We start from the raw sequence: 21,242 nt of genomic DNA on the forward strand, positions 1-21,242 counted from the left end.
GTCATTTTAATCGTTTTTTTTCCCCCATTTAGTTGTTTTTTTAATTTTCTTGTGCATTCCACGTTTTCCTCGCATTCCCCTTTAAATTTTGCGCACTTTATGATATCAAGTATGTGACTTATTCATTTTTCCCATCGTCTAGCTTTTTGACAATTTTTCAGTCGTTGATCCGATTTTTTTCATCTTCTTGTCGGCCATTAAAATGGTGTAGCGTCCCTTTCCCTTCGTTGTTTGGGCACCAAACGCACTCATTGGTTCCTGCGCATCGCCGCGTACCCGGATCTGATCGCTCATTCGCCGATTCATTTTTTCCACCCCACTTCACTCTGCTTGCTGCTCACAGTCCGATCGGACGTGCTTTTCGCGGCTCCGTTTCTCTCCAATGGTGGCGAAAAAGAAGGATATGTGCACGGCGTCCGTTGACGGTCGTGGCTCTCCGCCTGGTGTTTGAAGACCTCAAAATGAGGTGAAAATTCTTATTTTATTTATAAATGTATTTAACCAAGATAGTTAAGCTTCACTGCAACTAGTGATGGTTGCATAGGAAATGCATCACCTGCGTGTATGATGGCGTCCGATGGCAACACGCAGAATGTACCGGAATCGAGCCCTTCATTAACGACCTTTTTTGATGATCTACATAGCTTGTGGTGATGATACGGAGCCGCAATTACGCAATTACCCCGATCCATTTTTAATTGTGTGATGATCTCAACATTGTCACCATGGAGATTACCAACTTGTGCCCCATTTTTTTCAACATGGCGTGGCCTGCAACTGACATCCTTGATTATGATCCATCCCTGAATTACACCCCACCATCTTCAAAGTGAACTGCACGTCCTGCGCCATTTTAATTTGATAGTTTCACAACCATCCGAATGAACTCCCCGTTTTCTGATCTTTAACGAACTTTGCAAGCTCCAGCCCCACATTTTTTTTTGAACTCTTTTAAGCATGTGTTCCGCGCATTTGCGTTTTTTTATCAAGTGAATAATGTTTTTCCTGGTGATCACCATGCAAAAGTCCTGTCATCTTGTCTGCTCTGAAGTTTAACATGAAATAAAGAACGTAAGGTAATCAATGTGTTTTTCCTATCGTCTACACACACGCAACACGGGGTAAGTCCTTTAAATTTTGTTCTTTGGCATTCAAGGCAGTCGTTGATCTGAGATTTTGTGCGGCTGCGATGCTTCCACTTCCACAACCTGGAATTGTTATCTTTTTGGTTTTTGAATAACTCTTCAAAATTAAACGCACGCATCATGACAAACGATACTGTCTATAACAATAACCTGTCTATAACAATTTTTTTTTTTTTTTGGCCCCAGCAAAATGTCACCATGAATAATCAAACTATCTATAACACTAACCTGTCTAATAAGTACCAACAGTATCATTGTAGACAGATTTTACTGTATCACAAAAACTGAAAAACTTAACATTTTTGAAATAAAGAAATAGGCGTTACTTGAAAAAAACCTAGGCATCACAAAACCACTACTTACCAAGCATACGTAAAACTTGATCAGCTTCTCCTTTGCTGGCAGCATCATAAAATTCATCAGGAGAATATGAATTCATCATTAGATTGTCTCCAGTAATGGTAATCAACAGTTTTTGCAATGCTTCTCTTTCTGAGAAATTCAATAGGCCCGCTAAAACAAGATAGTGAAAAGGTCAAAAACAGAGCTAAAAAAACAGAACATAATATAAAAGAATTTTTTTTTTTTCTTCCTCACATGCATTACACTTCATGACAGGGTGATGCTGTTCCTTCAATTGAGGAGTTAAGCGTCAAAATCAGTTCAACCCATGAATTTTCAGAAGGACTTCTTTTTTGAATCTGATACTTCTTAGTTGATGCAGTCAGACCCCGATTTAACGAACCTTTATTTAATGAATTTTGCGATTTAGCGAATTTTTCTTTTCCCCTGACTAAAATGAAGGCAAGACCCCTATTTACTGAATAAAAAATCCCGAAATAGCGAATTGTTTTAACAGCCAAAAAATTTTTTTTGTTAATTTGAGTTAGGAAATATTGTTTTGCAAATGTTTCTCCATATTGTCCAAAGCAGAAAAAGTCTTTTCCTGGTATCAGCAGTGTTTGACGAGCGAGGGGGCAACGAAGGGTGATTCTGATGCGGAAAACGATAGTGAAACTTCCATTAAAAGTTACTTTTTCAAATGCTTTACATGGCCTGAAAACTGTAAAAATATATTCCATGCAACAGGCTGCAAAAGATACAGTATTTTCTTCTCTCCATAAAGTCGATAGAGAACTATTTCAAGTCAAGTATCATGGAAATTGTACACTACATCTATTACTCAGTAGTTTAAAATTTCATATTAACTAGTGTGTAATAAGTTGTGGAATGCTGAATAAAAGTGCACACTTACTAATTACAGATATGTTTGAGCAGTTGCTTATTAGGGATTTTAGATAAAGTAAGTTTTTTTTTTTTTTTAATTTTTTTCACACTCCAGTATCACAAATAACCCCAATTTACCGTACAAAAGTTTCGGTCCCGGTGAATTCGCCAAATCGAGGTCTGACTGTACTATTATGAGACAAAGTGATTAAGAAGGAATCCCTTTCAATCAGGCCAAAAACTGGTGTCAAAAACCTGTTTTACTTAAAAAACAGCTCCATCCATACTTTTAGATACATGCAACTTCAGCAACATTTTAACAAATTGCTTAATCAACTTTCATATTTGATAGCACAGGCTAGTGCATGGCATAAAATTCAAATACCAAATGCATTTAATTAGAATTCGAATGGAAAACTTAAATATTAATGAATTGGATTTCTTTCAAAACCAACTCAATTCACTAATTATTATCTATAAATACTTAGACAATACTTCTAATTTAAAAAAGAAAAGAATAATAAAGTCATACATAGAGTTTCATTCAAGCAAAAAAAAAATCTTTTCAAAAAATGAATTAGGCAGAGCATGAAATGTTTTTTGCCATTCCTACATTTTCCTTAAAAAATAGATTCAGTTAGTTTTGAAACTAAAAACTTCAATTTATGCTACATCTAGATTTTTCTCCAACATAGCTGCCAACCTCAAGATACAAAAAATAGGAGCACTTAAGGGAAAAAATAGGAGCACTGAGGGCTAAAATAGGAGCATGAAATCGTGGCCTGCGCAAAACCTTCCTTCTGTACCATATGTTTCCATAAATTCTAAGCACTTATAAAATGCTTTTCTAAATTTTCATGTTAGATTTTCAACAAAACTACAACCAAGTTTAAAACAAAATTATTCTACATTAAAAAAAGCAACATTACATAGATACATATTGAAAAGTTTTAAAAAAACATGATTACTGTTTGATTTAATAAAACTGCAATCCTTTTTAAAAAGGCTTTTATACATATCCTACATGCATAAGAACATATTGAAGATTAAAAAAAACAATTATTTCTTATACTTGGAAGTAAAGCAACTTCATAGTAAAGGTCAAGACTCTGAAATTTTGAAAGTGGTCAGTGGCACTCGACTCCAAACTTTGTGGCCACCAATGTCATTAAGTTTTGAAATACAAACTGCAGAGGGGGAGGGAGTTTTTACAACTTCCTTAAAAAAAAATTTTTTTTTAAATTTAAAAAAGATAAAATTTCCCCTTTAAGAAAATTATTTAAAAAAAAAAACATAACTTTTTGCCTTCTGTTATTTTTAATAGTTTGTATTGAGACAAACAACTAATTCCGTTTTCGGGAACTTAGGCTATTAATAGTCTTGTCTACTTCATGTTGCACATGACAAAACATGGCAACAACGCGAAAAAGTCAAGACAATAGATTTTTGAGTTTGTTGCATTAAAAGTAATTATAAATAATTAATGAGCCTTAAAAAAACTCAAAATTTAGACGAAATAGCGAGTTTTTAGCACATTAGAGTCTAAACCAATGAGGATAGAATAAGATTCCGAAGAAAAAATTTTGCATTTTTCAAGAAAAAAATTTAGAATTTTTCGAAAAAAAAAAAAGCTTATTTTGCATTATTTTCAATAGTTTGCATTCCACTGAACAACTAATTCCAATTATGAAAACTTGGCCACTTAAGAGTCTTGTGTACTAAAATCTCGCAAATGACCAAATAAGGCGACTAAGTCAAAAATTCAGATATAAAATTTTGAATTTATAGCATGAAAAACAATTATATAAATAATTAATGACCCATAAAAAACTAAAATTTAGACGAAATAGCGAGTTTTTAGCACATTAGTCTAAACCAATGAGGATAGAATAAGATTCCGAAGAAAAAATTTTGCATTTTTCAAGAAAAAAATTTAGAATTTTTCGAAAAAAAAAAAAGCCCATTTTGCATTATTTTCAATAGTTTGCATTGCAATAAACATCTCATTCCGATTTTGAAAACTTGGCCACTTAAGAGTATTGTGTACTAAAATCTCGCAAATGACCAAATATGGCGACTAAGTCAAAAATTCAGATATAAAATTTTGAATTTATAGCATGGAAATAATTCAAAAATAAAAAATCCTCATGAAACTACAATTTAATTGCGAATTTTTAGCACATTCGTGTCCAAAGCAATAAGGATAAAATGAAATTTTAAATGGTATAACTGTTTTCATATTTCTCAATAAAATTATTTAAAATAACCAAAAAAAAAAAAAAACATTTTGCAGCATATTTTGCTTATTTTCATTAGTTTGCAGTTAAAAGCAACACCCAATTCTGCTTTGTCTTTGAAAACGAAGGCGCTTAAGTATCGTTTGCTAACTTCCATCTTGTGAATGACCAAACATGGCGGCTACGTTTTACACGTAGCTGAAATGCTCGATGAAAAAACGACGATCTCCAATCGGCGCTCCCCCTCAGTGTTTATCCTGACACTAAGCTTCCAAAGCATCAAATTGTCTTCTCTTTTGTTGAGTTTGCGCACAATTCCTGCCTTCGAGGATAGGGAAATCTCTTCTTTTTCCTCAAAAATCGAAAAGTGTACAAGCAAAGTCAAAAAAACGGAGTTTTTTTGGAAAAAATCGGATTTTCGGAGTACGCAATAAAAATTGGAGAAACTCCGGGAAAAACGGAGCACTTGGCAGCTATGCTCCAAGGATTCCTTCATCCCTGCACAGAGTTATGAGAGGACAATATGAAAGATTTCTTAACCTTATAGAGAAAATACATTTCTGTAACTGCTTATTGTCTTGTTGAAACACATTTTCCTCAAAAATTGTTAACAATATAGAATTCAGCTTTACATAAGTTTTTCGATGTCAGACTCTTTTAAAGTCGAAAGAAATAAGCAACTGATCGCTTAAATTATTTTAATCCTTTAACGTATCATTTCATTTTACCTGCAGTTAAAAGTTTTCCAGATCCTTCAATCCTGTACAAGAACTCATTCATCTCTTCCTCTTCTTGCCTTAACGCCTCGGAGGTAGCAGAGAATGAAATACGAGCTTTGCTGACTTCGGGCCTGCATAAAATAATTCATCAAATTCACAAAAATAATAAAACAGAAAATCAAATTCACACTTCTTTTATTCCAGGCTTATCCATAAGGTTACTTCTACATTGTAAAAAAGGTTCCTTGTAACATGGAGCATTGTGTTTGTAATCATTTGAAAATTTTGAGCTTTGCTGTGATTTTTATTATATATATATATATATATATATATATATATGTCCGATTTTGAAGTTCAGACTATATATTGTTAAAAAGTCCATAATTGTACCAAATTTCCTTTCAAATCAATGCATTTCCAATGATATTAAACATCAATATGACAGCAACAAAGAAAAAGAAACTCACATTGGCACCTTCTGCCCCAACTGGCTGAGGAAAAATGAAGGAGGATTTGCCATCTGCATCTCTAGCTCAACTCTCTTTATGCCTGTAGTCATTCCACAATGTAAACAAAAGGAATCAATACCCTCCTCTCTGGACTGACACTGCTCGTGATAGAGATGAACAACTCTCCTCTTATTCTTGATACTTGAACACTGCATGAAATAGCCCTAAAAAGATATTGTGCTCATAACTAAAATATAACTATGTGCAGCAAAAACAAAAATACAGCAACATTTTTTAATTACTGTCAACACACTTAGAATGAGCTCCAGTTATAGCAACTGATGCATGAAGTTCCATTTGCTATTCCATAGTTGGAATGTTAATTTAACATTAAACGTCCAAAACTGAGTTTCAAGGTTTTAGTAATAATCAAGGTTGCCTAAGTCATAACTGATATTAAAGACTTTTATGTTTCAAAAGGCTAAATAATTAAATAGAGTTATTTGATGATAAAAGGATCGAAGAAGGTTCATTTTACCAGGGAAGAGTAGAGAGAAATGGGACAGCTGCTTTACTATGGTGGGATTTTTTTTTTTTTTTAGCTCGTCTAATAGATCTTGGAGCTGTTACATCTCCTGGACAAGCTAGTACAGTTAAGCAGTAAGTTACCGCCCTTAAGCCAGGGCTAAGGGAGAAAGAACTACATGCAATATACTAACAGCCTGGTTAGTATCCAGAGACTGCAGTGTAGTCCTTGTTATGGATTCATCAATCTGGAATAGGCAATAATAGAGATGGAGGCAGATGTCACCTCATTGACATCTCTTTGCCTCCACTGACAAGTTGAACTGCAGCATTGCTGCAGACTCCACCTGCTGGGCTAAATTTACTTTGTCAGTTTGACTACTACTATGGTCTTTCCTACTTTCTTATATTTTACTCATTCAAAATGAATTTCTCCAAAAAAATGTCAATGAGAAAAAAAATTTAAAAATATCTTTGGATTCAACAAATATTTATTGATGCTATCACTTAGGTAAATATAAATCTATAACTGGAGTAAAAAAAAAAAAACTTTATGTTAACGGCAGTTGTTACCTGTGAGCAGAAGAGTCCACAGTATGGGCATGAGTGATGATGTTTCAGCCGCCAAAGATGCATTTCACACATTATGGTGAAAGGAATTTTTACAGATGGACGCACTAGCCTGGTAGTAACAACAGGATTTGAGCAGCCAACCAACTAAAAAAATAAAAACACACATATTGTAGGATTACTATCTGAAACACTAATGCATATACAATTTAATTAAGCTATTCAAAAACAACCTTTAAAACCCAAATTCTTAAAGTATTGTAACATATAAATATTTTCTAAGTTAAGGTTTTACAAATGTTATTGTATTAATGCTTAAGGATAAACTTTAGCAGGAAAAAAACTTAATTTTGCATAAACCACAAGACAAACAAAAGCACAGATAATAGTAATGAGGGTGGCACTATCTGTTACAGCCATGTCACATTTTCAAACTTAGTCGTTAAACTGGCACGTATTTGTGTGTGTTGCCAAAATCCAATACTGTTGAAATTAAAAGTTAATTTAGTTTTAAATAAAGTAATCCATTAAATAAGATTAATAGTTACATTAAAATGAAAAAAAAACACCAAGCAAATGAACTAAGCCATTAAATATATAAACTTTGGATAAGTCAGAAGGTCAACACAACATTTGTATCTGTTTTAGCCTTGATAAATTTTTGATTATTTCTTTCTGTTGTATTTATTTTCATTTCAAATTAACTTCGTACATGGCCCCACTAAATTTCTGCTTAAGCTTACGGGCCTTGACAATTTTAGACTTTTCTGTGTTAAACCAATGCAGCTCATGCATTCACAAATCAATGTCAACATTTCAATGCAGCTCATGCATCCACCAATCAATGTCAATGTTTCAAAGTTTGTTTATTTTAGATTGGACGTCGCCCATTTTGACCGCAAGAGGCGCCACAGGGAACCCCTGCATCCACCAATCAATGGCAAAGTAATGGAAACAGGGGTGCCCTGTAGCACCCTCTTTGTTGCCATGGGTTTCAGTGATTGCCGCGACCTATAAGAAAAAAGTGGGGCCATGCTTCGCAAAACTATTTTTGAATAACTGTCATTTTCTTTTGACCTTGCAAATCCAGCAAGATCTTCACCGGCACTGAGTGTAAGTACATAAGAATTTGGAGGAAAATAATTTTACAGGATTTATACCAGATCGTCCTTAGAGAACAAAATAATAATAATGTTCCACAAGCTCTAAAAATCATAAAAATAAATAAATTTAAATTAAAAAAATAACAAATTGGGGGGGGGGGCATTTTGTAAAATAAGACACATAATACTTAAATATACATCATGTCATACATAAATAATACTGCCGTGAGTAGGTATACAACTGTAACTGCAGAAATGATTTTTTGAGATATTTGAAGAAAGGTGTTTCGGATTCAAACTAGCAACAGGGGTTCATCAAGAGTAAAAAGGCAAATAAAAGAGTTTGTTCAAGCCAAACTATTAAGAGTTGCATTTTAAAGGTGAATGATATACATTATTAATAAGTGTCAACATAATAGATTTCGAAATTTCTAATTAAAGCGCTGATTCAGTACAATCAGCAAAATTGGGTGCCACTAGTACCACACATAATGAAAATTGTGGATAACCCACAATAAGGCTAAAAATGAGGGGAAATTGAGGTAAAAACTGTTTTTGATCAAAAACTTCAATGTAATGATACATTAAATTTCATACTAACAGCTAAAATATGTACAGTACAATAAAATATGTACAGTTTTGTATTTTATGTACAATAGAACTTAGCATCAATAAAAAACAATAACAAATTTTAAATTTACAATATTTTTAAAAATCAATCATTGTGGTTTTTTGTATCATGTTGGAAAAAAACTGATTTTCTTGATTCTAATCAAGAGTTAACTAATTCATTTTACGTAAGTTCATGATAGTAATAAAATCCTGGGAAAAAAATTCAGTAATAATTCCCGGATTTAGCTCTAAAAATTTCTCTGATTTTACAATTGTGGGTATCACATATATCTAAAATATAACACCAAGTTAATATTGCATGCCTGCAATTTTTGCAAGAAACGTAAGCAGTAGATTATAGTTTGAAAAATAGAAGGAAAAACAATAAGCTTTTTTCAGTTAAATTTTATTCAGCTCAATATTTAACTCTTGTGACATTTGAATATTTGCACCCAAAATTATCACAGAACTTGCATTCAACACTTTTGAAGTCAAGTTTTAATAATGAAAATTATTAAAATTTCATTTTTTGAACAAATTTTACTAACAAGCCTTTTAATAAAGCGTAATAATAATCAAAAGTGTAAAAAAAAATCCAAACACAGATGCAAAAATATTGAGATCATCAGTTGTATGAAACAGAGAAATTAAAATATTATTAATGATAACTCACATGATTATCAGAACTTTACAGTATTTTTTTTTTTTTTTTAAATAAAGAAACATATCTGGTTTGGGGTAATTTTTGTAACTTTTTATCATTTTTTATCAGGTTTGATTTCAAGGTTTTATTGGTTTGTAACAGTTTTCAAAAAACTTTTTAGAATGTTTAGCAGGTTTCATTTGAGAAAAAGAAAAAAAAATTCTTTCGTATCCAAATGAAAAGAAATTTCAGGGAGGGAAACTTTGAGGTTTGGCAATTTAAAAATTATAATTTTCCCTGATATTTTGAGAAATTGTTAAAATACCCTGATAATTCCCTGAACTTTTTCCAGAAATTAAAATTTCCCTGATTTCTAGGTTTTCCAGATTGTGTTACAACCCTGGTGAAACATTTAAAATCTTGCGTTTAATTAAGAATATTATTGTTTAATGCAAATGAATGTAAAACTGCACGAAAAGCTGATTTCTACAATAATTATTGCGGTGAACAATGAAGGCTCACTGACTATTACTAGCATACAACCAAAAAAGGAACAGAAATTTAGCTAACGTCAATTTTTAAAGATATAAGTTATTTTCAAAATACAGGAAATAAATACAAATAGTAGCAAGGATGTTAAAGGACTAAAAAAACAGACTAACTACAGTAAAAACAAAACCTTATCATCAATAGAATCAACTGCTTGACAAAAGACCCCATCATCCTCATTGCCAAGATTTGCTTCATAAGTATCACCTTCGCACGTGCATTCGTCTATCGGCTTTTGTCGACTGTTGAACTGTGGAAAATAAATTATGATAAATAATGAATTATGAGTAGTTAAAATCTGAAAATAATGGTGATGAATATACATAGGATTAATTAGCATAAAAAGTTTCAAAGGGGGTATAGCATGAAAGACTATTCACGTTGAGAAGATCACTATCCAGAATTTTTCTTACATTCCTATCGGAAAACTGCTGGTCAAATGCATGTTTGAGTCCAAAATGAAGATTCTTTGATGGATATTCTGACGAGTGTCACATTTCTAAGTGTTGTAAGAATCTGAGGTCGCCCCAGTGTTTCTTGTTTTTCACTGCAGTATTTGTGGCTCCACTGTTTACCCCAATAAAGTTGTACCCAATTATTTAAGAAATAAAGTTATAGCTAAGTACAGACTTCTTAGGGGCAGAAAAAAAAATTAGGATACAAAATTACAAAAATGTTAGGAAAAAATTAGGGACAATTTTCATATTTTTTATTGTGTGATATATTGATACATATATAATATTGGGTTTAATATTGTCTCTATGTATCAATGTAAGGCACCATCTTTGGCTTTATATTTCATTATCACAGGTTGTAATCAGGGCCCAATGAAGCCAGTGATGCCCCACTCTTGGTAAATGTTAGTGCCCCTCTCGAAAGGAAACTTTCACCAGTGTGTTATAATCTATACAAAAAAAAAAAAACATTGCAATTACAGTTCGAGAATTACAAACCGAATGGATGAGCTATTTTGTCACAACTGCCTGATAATTAGCATAAGACAGACAACATTTAAAAATATGTATAAAATGTTTCAAAATACTCATAAATGAAAATGATATGTTCAAATTTCAAGGGGTGTTTTTAAAATAAATACTGTTTTGAAATAAAATTAAAAAAAAAACACATACAGATAGAGAAAAGAAATTTATTGCACAAAAATATACCAGCCTTATGCAACCCAGCCGTAGGTGGGGTTTGGTCTTTGGGGGACCAGGCCCGTCCCTATACCGGTCCCAAGCCCGGGTAAATGGGAGGGTTTTGCGATGGTGTAGCATCCACGCATGTAAAACTACCACTCTTTACTTACGCTTGAGCAGATCTGTATCTGCCCAGTGGCTATCGAGTGGAACAGTGAGTAGGCAATGGGCGCCACCGGAGTCAGGTCTGTACCTGGGTCCACGGTGTCTAGAGTCGTAAGTGGTTGGATTTCGTTCCCGTAAGAGTTTAGGGGACCCCGGCCAAAAGGTCAGTACTCTGGAAGCCCACGATGGCATAGCAGAGCGGGGTTCCCTTTTGTGTACCAGCCTTATACTATTTTTCGACATTGCTCCCATGATTTTCCAAGCATTTGTCATAATGTGGTACAAGGCTAAAAAAAAATCTTTAAAATTTTATATGCCCTGCATATAAAATTTGCCTAAAAACTGCATGCCTGAATAAAATTTTTACACACATGCCCAGTTTTTTTGTATTTTATAATAATAAAAATAATGGAATTTGTCGTATAGCATTAATCAGAAAAAAAAATAATTTTTCAGCTTTATATCTGAATCAACAATTATTTCAATATAAAACATTTTTTAAAAAGTTCAAATAAATAGTACATAAAGAGTACATAATAAGTAATTAAAATTACCAATACTTACTTTGAAAATTATAATAATCACATGCCCAGCGAGGCATGTAAGGGAAAAAGATACATGTCCGATCAGAATTTCTACATGCCCTGGGCATGTCAGACAATATAATTTTCGAGCCCTGGCATGGTACAGGTTTTTGTATACCTATTAGTAGAAAGTTGCCGCTTGTGTAGTCAACCACGGGGTAGCATGTTCTTTAAACTCATTGATGTTGTGCCATTGACCGCCAAGGAGAGACCACAAATGCCAAAACAAATGAAAGTTGCTGCAATAGGGTACAAGGTACATGGAGAAAAACTTTTTCCAACTAATCTTTTGCGGCACCCCCCTAAAATGTGCCAATAGACTAGAAAATGCGATTTGGAAAGTTTCAAGTCATTTCGATGATATTACCACGTGCCGCAAAGAGGCTAAAGTTAGGAAAAATGGCAATTTTTAGCGAAAAACGTAGTTTTTCATCTGTAAAACCAAAACTATTCATTCTAGAAACTTCGTTCTGGTCTCATTTTATAGGGAATTTTATTCTCTTTAAGTCTAATTCCAACTTAATTCTTGTGAAAATTTATTAAACATTATTCAGGATTTTTCAAGTCAAGTAGTAGCTAATATCCTCAAAATCGCGTAAAAAGAACGAATCATTATAATATAAATTGTATTGCTTCTTTTGGTTAATGGTTGTAACCCCTTTACAATGTTTAGCTATCAGAGCAAAAACAGCAATATTATCAGAAATATATGCAGTGAAATCCTGTTACAACGAATACCGATACAACGAAATATCTGTTTCAATGAAAGAAATTTTCAGCTCTGATTTGATTTCCATTACGTTGCTTGAATTTCATTGCTACTAAAACCTCGTTACAACAAAGAAAATTTCTGGTAATTTGAAGTTTGTTGTAACAGAATTTCACTGTAATACAGTTATGTCTCTAAAACTCAAAGCTAAAACAAGCAACCGCATGTAAAACTTATAAAATTAGCTCTAGAGGCCATAAATACGGAATGTTGCTTTCCTCCTTGGTGGTCAGCGCTAAAAAATAGCTTAAAAATCCCAGTCTTGTAAGGGTTTTTGACCACCCATAGAAAGGAAAAACTATGATTCCCAGGAAAGTGGCATGTGTTTCTTAGACGAGGACTTGTTAGGGCTTTCGTTAAAATAAGTCATTTTATGGCTCCTTTCTGCAGTACAAACATGCGTTTTGTGAGTACAAGTTGTTACAGAAAAAGTTTTTGTATTTAGCATGTCGCTACCACATCTTAGAAGTTGGTTCGAAAGCAATTTTGATTTGCAAAATAGGTACGTCCACTAGTCCTCAACCAGATATATTTTATGAATTTCAGGATGAATGGTATAGATACGAGGCAATTATTCAAAGCAAGTATAGAAGATTAAAAACAAAATAAGCAATCCAGATGAAATTTCAAGCTTTCTTTTTAAGAAATAAAAACAATAGCAGCTTAGGGATGCCTATAAAAAGTTCATTCCACTTTGCTTAACTTATTTAGGGAGTATTTCTCCAAACAATGTTACTTTTCGAGTATCTGGCGCTATTCATCATACAAGATGGATGGCAAGGGCCATATGAGGCAGTGAGAAGCAAAGGGATGCAAGTGGACTATTTTAAGTTTCGAGTAAAACACGTTTAAAGATCAGATCATAGGTAGGCTTTCATTGAAATTTTTTTCTAAATCATCCTGTACAGCAGCACCTACCAGGGCTACTAGTACAATCACTTGCCCCAAGACAGAGGAGAGGTTCACCTACCATGTGTACTGGTTATCTCCAAATTTTTAATTTTGCCACTTGCATCCCTTTGCTTCTCACTACCTCATATGACATAGTGAGAAGCAAAGGGATGTTAGACTTTTTAAAGTTTCTCATAAAATGCGCTTAAAGTAGAGATCCTAGGTAGGGTTTTGTTGAACTTTTTTTTCTAAATCATGCTATATTACAGCCCCTACCAGAGCTACTAATACCATCTCTTGCCCCTAAGCAGAGGAGACGTTCCCCTATTATTTGTAATGATTATCTCAAAATTTTAATTTTGTCAATTACATTCCTTTGCTTCTCACTGCTTCATATACTCTTTAAAAATATATCTTCTCAGGGATCAGCTTTCGGTAATTAATTTAAAGATGTTGAAGATATTTGGTTGTTTATCAACAATATTTATGGAAAAGTATGGTTTATTGTCTCCGATCCAGCTTTTGGCCACCAACCAAGATCTACAGTTAGTAAAATCTTTGGTTCAATACAAGAGTATTTATGAAGATGATGTAGGCACAGAACTACCTAAAATAATTAATCATTTGTGGTCCCTGAACTTAGACGGTTGCCTTAACCTTTTTTTTTTTTTTTTTTTTTTTTTTTTTGATGCTACATAAGGGAGAAAAAAAAGATCAAGATAAAGAAGGCTGCAAAATTAAAATCCGAAGTAGGAGATAATGAAGATGATTTTGATGATAGGGATACAATAGTACAGCTCAATCTGAAAGAAGCTTAGTTTACTGGACAAAGTAGATTTTGTCATTTCTCCTCAAACTTTTTAAGAGATGCAATTTTCTACAGAGATTCGAAATCGATACAAAGTTTTTAAATACTGATCTAGTTGAATAGTGTCAAACCAATACTATATTAAAGCTAAAACGATAATAAACAGTTTAAGGGTTGTCAATGGCACAGCTGAAACAGGTGTGAAACTAATTTCCAACTAACGACAGTTTCTATTACAAGTTATGTCCGAATGCAGGCACATTTTTCCACATTCATCAAAATCTGTCATATGGGAGCCATTACCACTTTAACATCTCAATGAAAAGTAATAACATAATGATGTATAATTTAACAGTGTAAGCAATAAAATGCCTTAGATTTTTTTCTTTTCTTTTTTGTAATTTTTTAACTCTGCTTTCTCTTCTGAACTGCTAAGTTATTTTATTTTAAATCAACAATTTGTTGCATTTAATTTTTAAAGTACCTCCACATGAAGCCTTTTTAATGGATAAATTAAAATCAACAAAGAGCAAATAAATGTGATTGAATTTTGTAATGCTTTTAGATCTTTGCATGAAAATTCCTTATTGATGGTATCTTCTATGACCTGACCTGAAAAATGCAAAGTACCATTCTATAAATTTTATTTAAAAAATGGATAAGTTAACTCATCACAAGAATAAAATTTCCTACAAAATGAGACCAGAACGAAGTTTCTAAGATGAAAATTTTTTGTTTTAAAGAAGAAAAACTACGAATTTTTGCTAAAAATCACTGTTTTTCGTAACTTTAGCCTCTTTGCGGCACGTGTTAATATTATCGGATTGAGCTTAAACTTTGGAAAACATGTTTTCTAGGAAATTGGCACATTTTAGGGGGGTGCAGCGAAAGAAATTCGAAAATTGATTTTTTGTGACCACCCTATTGCTGCAAGCAAGGTCGGAGGAGTCCCAAAAATGTTCAAAAACGTCCCAGCCAAAGGGCTATAAGAGTCCTCATTGTTGACCACACAAGCGAAAACTTTCTACGAATAGGTATGAAAAACCTGTACCACGCTATGACAAATACTTGGAAAATCACAGGGGTAACATTGAAAAATAGTGTATAGCTGGCACATTTTTTTTTTTTTTTACAATAAATTTCTTTGCTCTATCAGCACTCATTGTTTTTTTTTATTTCAAAACAGTACTTACTTTAAAAACACCTCTTGTATAAGAAACAAAGTTAAGACTACAATATTCTTTTTTCAATTAATTGTTAGTAAAGTGTAGCAATGTATACTAACAATGCATTCAATTTTGCTGATTGGTCCTCTTTTTGCTTCACTGTGAGTGACTGACTGAAAGTTCTGAATGATATCTAAAGGAAAGAAAATAGCTAAATTTCAATCACAACAAACAGCAAATCAAAGAACTTTTTCAAAAAAAAAAAAAAAAGAAATGCTTAAAGATTACTTAGAATAAATGTTTAACAAATAGATACAAGGTAAACATTAACAGTTTCTCAACACTAAAATACCAATTTAGAAACTCCATCAGCTTTTATGAATACCTTCAGAATAATTCTCATTACCTTGAGCTGGTTGTGGCTTCGAAGGTGCTTTAGTTCGTGGTGCCATTGAAGGATGCAGGGCCAACATGCCAACATCCGTGTCAACTATGTCATCAGTGAAGCGTCTTTTGATTCGTTGACGAGACTTCACACAATTTGCAATTGTAGACTGTGCATCGGGATCTGAAGAGCAAATACAGGAGAAAAAAAGAAAAAGGCATGATGATATGGAGATAAGGATTTAAAGATTCTGTCAGGTCAAAACTTGAGCTCCAGGGTTCATACTCAATTTGGATAAAAAAAATTCCATGACTTTTCCAAGACTTTTACACGACTTCATAAAAAGTTTCATGACCTTGTTATACAAAGAGAATAGTACTATTTAATGTCAAACTTGCCAACTTTCAGAAATGAGCATTAGCAAAACTTTTATGTGAATGCCGCTACCTCATTGAAGGAATTACTTGTGACTGAAAAAATATCAGTGTACACTGATGAAACCTATAAACTATTCTTATTTATCTTAATCACATAACTATAATTAAAGTAAAAATATAGTGAATGCAATATACTGATTTTTAAATGTCTAATAAATCTTTAATAAATAGGGCAGAAAATAATAAATGGCAGAAAGGTTGAATAAGTCATTACAAAGTTTCCAATAATAATTTATTTCCTAAAAAATATTACTTTTTGGTGTCAACAGTGCATCTAATAATCCATGTAACCATGTAACTTCATTAACGTAAAGCCATGTTTTTCAGTAAAGTCATGTTTCTAAACCAGATATTTTAGCTGGCCACATGGATCAGTTTTGTGAGCTGTATGTTGGGCTCCACTGTTTTAGAGTTTTAGAATTCCCCTATTTCTAAGTTCTATCGCCTGACTAAAATCTATATTTTCTAAAGCCTTGAAATTTAAGGACAAAGTCTTATAAATTTAATAATGTTTATTTTTTACAAGTGGTTGAAACAAACTCGGAAACAATTAAACAACACTTTTTTAGTGGGCATGGCAAAATCAGATCCACTACTATAAAATACAAAATATAAGAAGAGCAGAAAATAATGGTGAATTAAAAATTAGTAATGTCCCACGAGTAAAATCAAATTGCAAACAAAGGCGAACGGCTATTACAGAAGCGGATGCAATAGGATTCCAAAACTCGATTTAATTTTGGGATCATTCAATTTTACAGAATTAATAGCTTTTACATGCAGGAATTTCCAATGCGCTTTCTCAGCTACTGTTACTTTCTTACTGCTTAAGTCATTTTTCCATGACTAAATAAATTTCCATGACCTTTAATGAAAATATCAATTTTCCATGACTTTTCCAGGTCTTAAATTTGTTTTTTTTCCCCATGATTTTCCAGGATTTCTATGACCTGTACGAACCCTGGAGCTCATTCAAAAAAGAAGTAGTAACTGTTTTACTGTGCAAAACTAATTTTAGGTCACATAGTTCAACTACTACTGGCACTGATTTTTTACTCCGACATATAAAAAAAAACATTTAAGGTAGTTTAGCTATTTTGCAATGGAAGTTCTATGCATGCCTTATAATTGAAAAAAATATCAAATGTTAAGTAAACTGATTTAGGGGAGATAGCTAGTCATTAAATTTTAAAAAGATTATCTATTAAACAGACTTGGGGGTTTAATTTTTTCAGAAAAATTGTCTTTTTTTAGTATGAAGCAACAAGGAAAAAAAATGCTTTTTTTTTTGTCCATATGCTTTGGATTTGTGATGAAAATAAAAAAAAGTTTGAAAAACAAAATAATAATAGAAAAAATCATACCTGCATCTTTAAAATCAGAATTTTCAGATTTAATTGGTGAGTCATCACTATCCAATAGATTTATTTCAGCAGGATCTTTATTTTCATTCATTTCAATAGTTGATTTTTCAATAGGTACTCTGATACCATTTTCAGTTATGTTTGGATGAATATCAGACTCCTCAAGCTTCGGTGAAGCAACTAATTCTTCAAAACTCGATGAATCAATTGCCTGTTCACTATTTCTTTTAATATCATCTTGCCCTGCACTCAATCGAGAAGCATCATCATCCACATCCATTGGAATGTTATCTTTAACAGTTACATCATTAATGTCTTCAATGATCATCTGATCATTCTTTTTCACATCTAACTGACCAATACTTTTCCCAACACTTATTTGCAAATTATTATCTATGGTTTGGAAGTTTATAGTTTCCATATTAACATGTGCATCAGAATCTTCAGTACAAATCTGAGTATCTGTTTCATCTATACTGAGACGAGAATCAGTTTCTTCTAGTTTTAATGGAGTACTTGTTCTTGATACATCAGCTGGGGTTTCAACTTCTTCCATGTCCAATGGAGCTTCTATATCTAATGGAGCACCAGCTTCTACATTCAATGGCTCATCTTCTTTGTCTACTGAAGCTTCAACTTCTTCATCTGCCTGATTTAAGATTATTTCAGCATCCATCTGATTCTCAGTTTCCTCCGTGTCCAATTGAATCTCAGAGCTCACACCTTGTAACTGATTCACTCTCTCTGAGGCATTCATCGAAGATTCATCAACACTTGCTTGTATTTTGTTTTCACCAGCAGGTAAAGACCTCTCAATTTCACCTAAATTTAATTGTGTCGTCTCCATGTCACTCACACCTATTGGCCTCTCATCTTGTTTATCCCCTATCCGAGAAACAACTTCTACACTAAAATTTATTTTTGAGGCATCTTCTGTTACTGGAACGTCATTTTTATCTTCTGATTCAAGTAAAGTTACAGCAGAAGAAATTTTACTTTCCAATGAATTGTCAGAGCTTTCTTTATTTTCAAATATACCTGAAAAATTTTCTTCAGTTACAGATATCTCTTCAGATGCCAACTTAGAGAACTCTTTTTCATTAAAGTCACTAGGATTAATGTTAAGAGAAGAACTTTCATTGGGACCTTCAGTTTGATTTGATTCTGCATTCATATTGGAATCTGCCGAGTTCAACATGGAACATGTTTTGAAAGGAAAAAGGGTTGAATTGGAAAAACTTTCATTGCTAATGTCATCATACTGAGGTGCCTTTAAGGTTTCTGATGCAAACTGAGATGATTCTAAGCTGTCATCAAATTTTGAAGCTTGTGCCCAAGCCATTTCTTCCAATTCCTTGAGCATTTCAGTAGCATTTTGGCTGCTGTCTTCACCTTCTACGATAGGCGGAGCATGAACTTCAGCAACTGTCGTGAGACGATTTTCACTTGATTCAGAATTTTCAGAAACAGCAGGCAGAGTTTCAACAACTACAGAGGAAGACTCAACTTGTTCCACTTTTCTTTCTGAAAGGGGAGGCATGGGAGAGACACTAGAATCTGCTTGTTCCTCGTCCATAAGAGATTTCTCAGAGGGAGTGAAATCTTCACTATTGCCCTCATCAGAATCTAAATAACTACTATTATCAAGACTGCCTTCGTCATCCTTTGCATCATCAATTTTCTTCTTCCTTTTAATTTTCTTAGTAAGATATAACCCATATGTACCTCCTCTAAAATGCCTTCGCCTGCCTTTTTTTGCTTTAGGAACACCTTTTGAATCCTCAACAGGCTTAGCTGCTACTTTTCGTGGAATGGGCTCACTTGCTTCAGCATCTGTGGATGGTCTCTTCCTCATATAATTCTTCTTCTTCTCACTATCCACTTTTACAACACCGGATCGCAAAGAGGTGCTAAATGTTTTGGTGGCATGTGGAGAATTGAGAGAACGTCTTAATACTCTAGGTGGCTCTGAATCTTTGGAAGCTTTGGCAGACTCAACTGCTGTATTGTTAGATTCTTTCTTTGTCTGTTTCAAGCTATTATCAGAGTGAGAACTTTCATCACCCTGATTACTTTTTTCCTTCTCTTTTTTTATTTCAGATGCTTCAATGCTTCTCCTCAAGACTTGGCTAAGTGGAGTCTTTAGGGCAGATTGCACAGTTACATTGCCTATCTTGTCTTTACCTTGGTTTGGCATGTCAGTCTTAAAATTTTGATCAGCAATCGATTTACCGTCCAGATTCTTGGATCTAAGTGACATGGTCTCTTTGTTTTTCAGTTTTTGAAGCATTTCTTTTTGCTTTGAATCCCCGGCTTTAACAGCAGACATTTTTGCTCTTCCTTCAGATCTCAAAACAGGAAAGAAACTAGTGATTTTACCATCACTCATCTCAGAGTTCTTGAGATCTTTGTTTGAAGGTCTTGACTCCATCTTGATTATGATATTTCTTCAATTCTTGACCCAAAAGAAAATGTTTACTTTGGAAATGTCCTAAGGAAATATAAATTGAAAAAAGAATTAAGAGCAATAACAACAGCAACAAACTATACACACATTTAATGAAGAGGAATACAGTTGATTCTCTAACTAACGACTTTCAAGGGACCACAAACGTCATCCATAAGTAGAATGAGCCCTTCTTCAGAATTTTTTAAACGTCCTACCCGGGACCATGAAAAGTCGCCTTTAAATAGAGCCTTGTTAAACAGCCCGGTAGCAGAAACTGCGAGACGCGAGACGTGCGTCGCAGATTTTTCGGCGGCCTGCAGATAATTTTACCAAAGAACAAAAAGAAAGAAAGAAAAAAAAAGGAAATACAACTTGGCAAAGATTGCTTGGAGATCGCTTTTTGACCGGGAAGGCGATGGACGCTTCAGCATTACAGCTAGAAACATAGTCGCCATATTTGGTCATTCACAAAATCGAAGTAGAAAAATGCAAAAGTTTTCAAAAACAAAGATGAATTGGATGTTTTATTTTTCTGCCAACAAATGAAAATAACTTAAAATGTGCAGCAAATTGTTTTTTTTATTTTTATTTTTTAAAATAATTTTCTTGAGAAATGAAAAATTTTTGTGAAAATTTCATCTTATCCTCATTGCTTTGGATGCAAAAGCGCTAAACTTTTCAACTAATGTGTAGTCTCTTGAGGAGTTTTATTTTTAAAATATTTTTTGCAACAGATTCAGAAATTTATATTTTAGTTTTTAGCGTAGTCACCATGTTTGGTCACTCCAAGGATGTTGGTACGCAAAACTCATGAAGTGCCTAGGTTTTCAAAAACGGAATTGGATGTTTACTGCAATGCAAACTGTTGCAATTCTTTATTATTGTCTTTAAAAATGCAAAATTTTATCTTCAGAATATTATCTTATCTTCATTTCTTTAGAGGCTAATGTGCTTAAAACTGACTCTTTCACCTAAATTGTAGTTTTTTAAGGATTTTGAATTTATTACTACTTTTATGTAACAAATTCAAATATCTATTTTTAACCATGAATTTTTTCGCGTAGACGCCATGTTTGGTCATTCGCAAGATGGAAATAAACGATACTATTACTTACGTAAGATTCCAAAAACAGAATTGGATGTTTTCCTCAACACAAACTGTTGAAGATAACATAAAATGTTCAATGAACCATGCTTCTTTTTTCTTTTTATAAAATATTTTTTTGAAAAATGCAAATTATTAACTGCACAGTTGTATTTGATCCTCATTGATTTGAAGGCTTTGCTATAAGCTAAATATTTCATC

The 21,242-nt window shown here is 33.2% G+C and overlaps 1 protein-coding gene across 1 annotated transcript in view; it reads right to left on the bottom strand.

Moving 5' to 3' along the window:
- LOC129224929 (histone-lysine N-methyltransferase EHMT1-like) overlaps positions 1 to 19,963 on the bottom strand; it is a 59,776-nt gene extending 39,813 nt beyond the window's left edge. Inside the window, exons 1-8 of the mRNA XM_054859477.1 lie at positions 17,488 to 19,963; positions 15,708 to 15,869; positions 15,421 to 15,494; positions 9,910 to 10,029; positions 6,876 to 7,019; positions 5,796 to 6,001; positions 5,338 to 5,459; positions 1,509 to 1,658 (exon numbers count right to left, since the gene is read on the bottom strand). Coding sequence (XP_054715452.1) covers positions 1,509 to 1,658; positions 5,338 to 5,459; positions 5,796 to 6,001; positions 6,876 to 7,019; positions 9,910 to 10,029; positions 15,421 to 15,494; positions 15,708 to 15,869; positions 17,488 to 19,918 — 3,409 coding nt within the window. The 5' untranslated portion in view covers positions 19,919 to 19,963. The remainder of the gene's footprint in view (positions 1 to 1,508; positions 1,659 to 5,337; positions 5,460 to 5,795; positions 6,002 to 6,875; positions 7,020 to 9,909; positions 10,030 to 15,420; positions 15,495 to 15,707; positions 15,870 to 17,487) is intronic.
- Between the last annotated feature and the right edge of the window lie 1,279 nt (positions 19,964 to 21,242).

Source organism: Uloborus diversus, chromosome 6 (genome assembly GCF_026930045.1).
Source record: "Uloborus diversus isolate 005 chromosome 6, Udiv.v.3.1, whole genome shotgun sequence".
NCBI lineage: Eukaryota > Metazoa > Arthropoda > Arachnida > Araneae > Uloboridae > Uloborus > Uloborus diversus.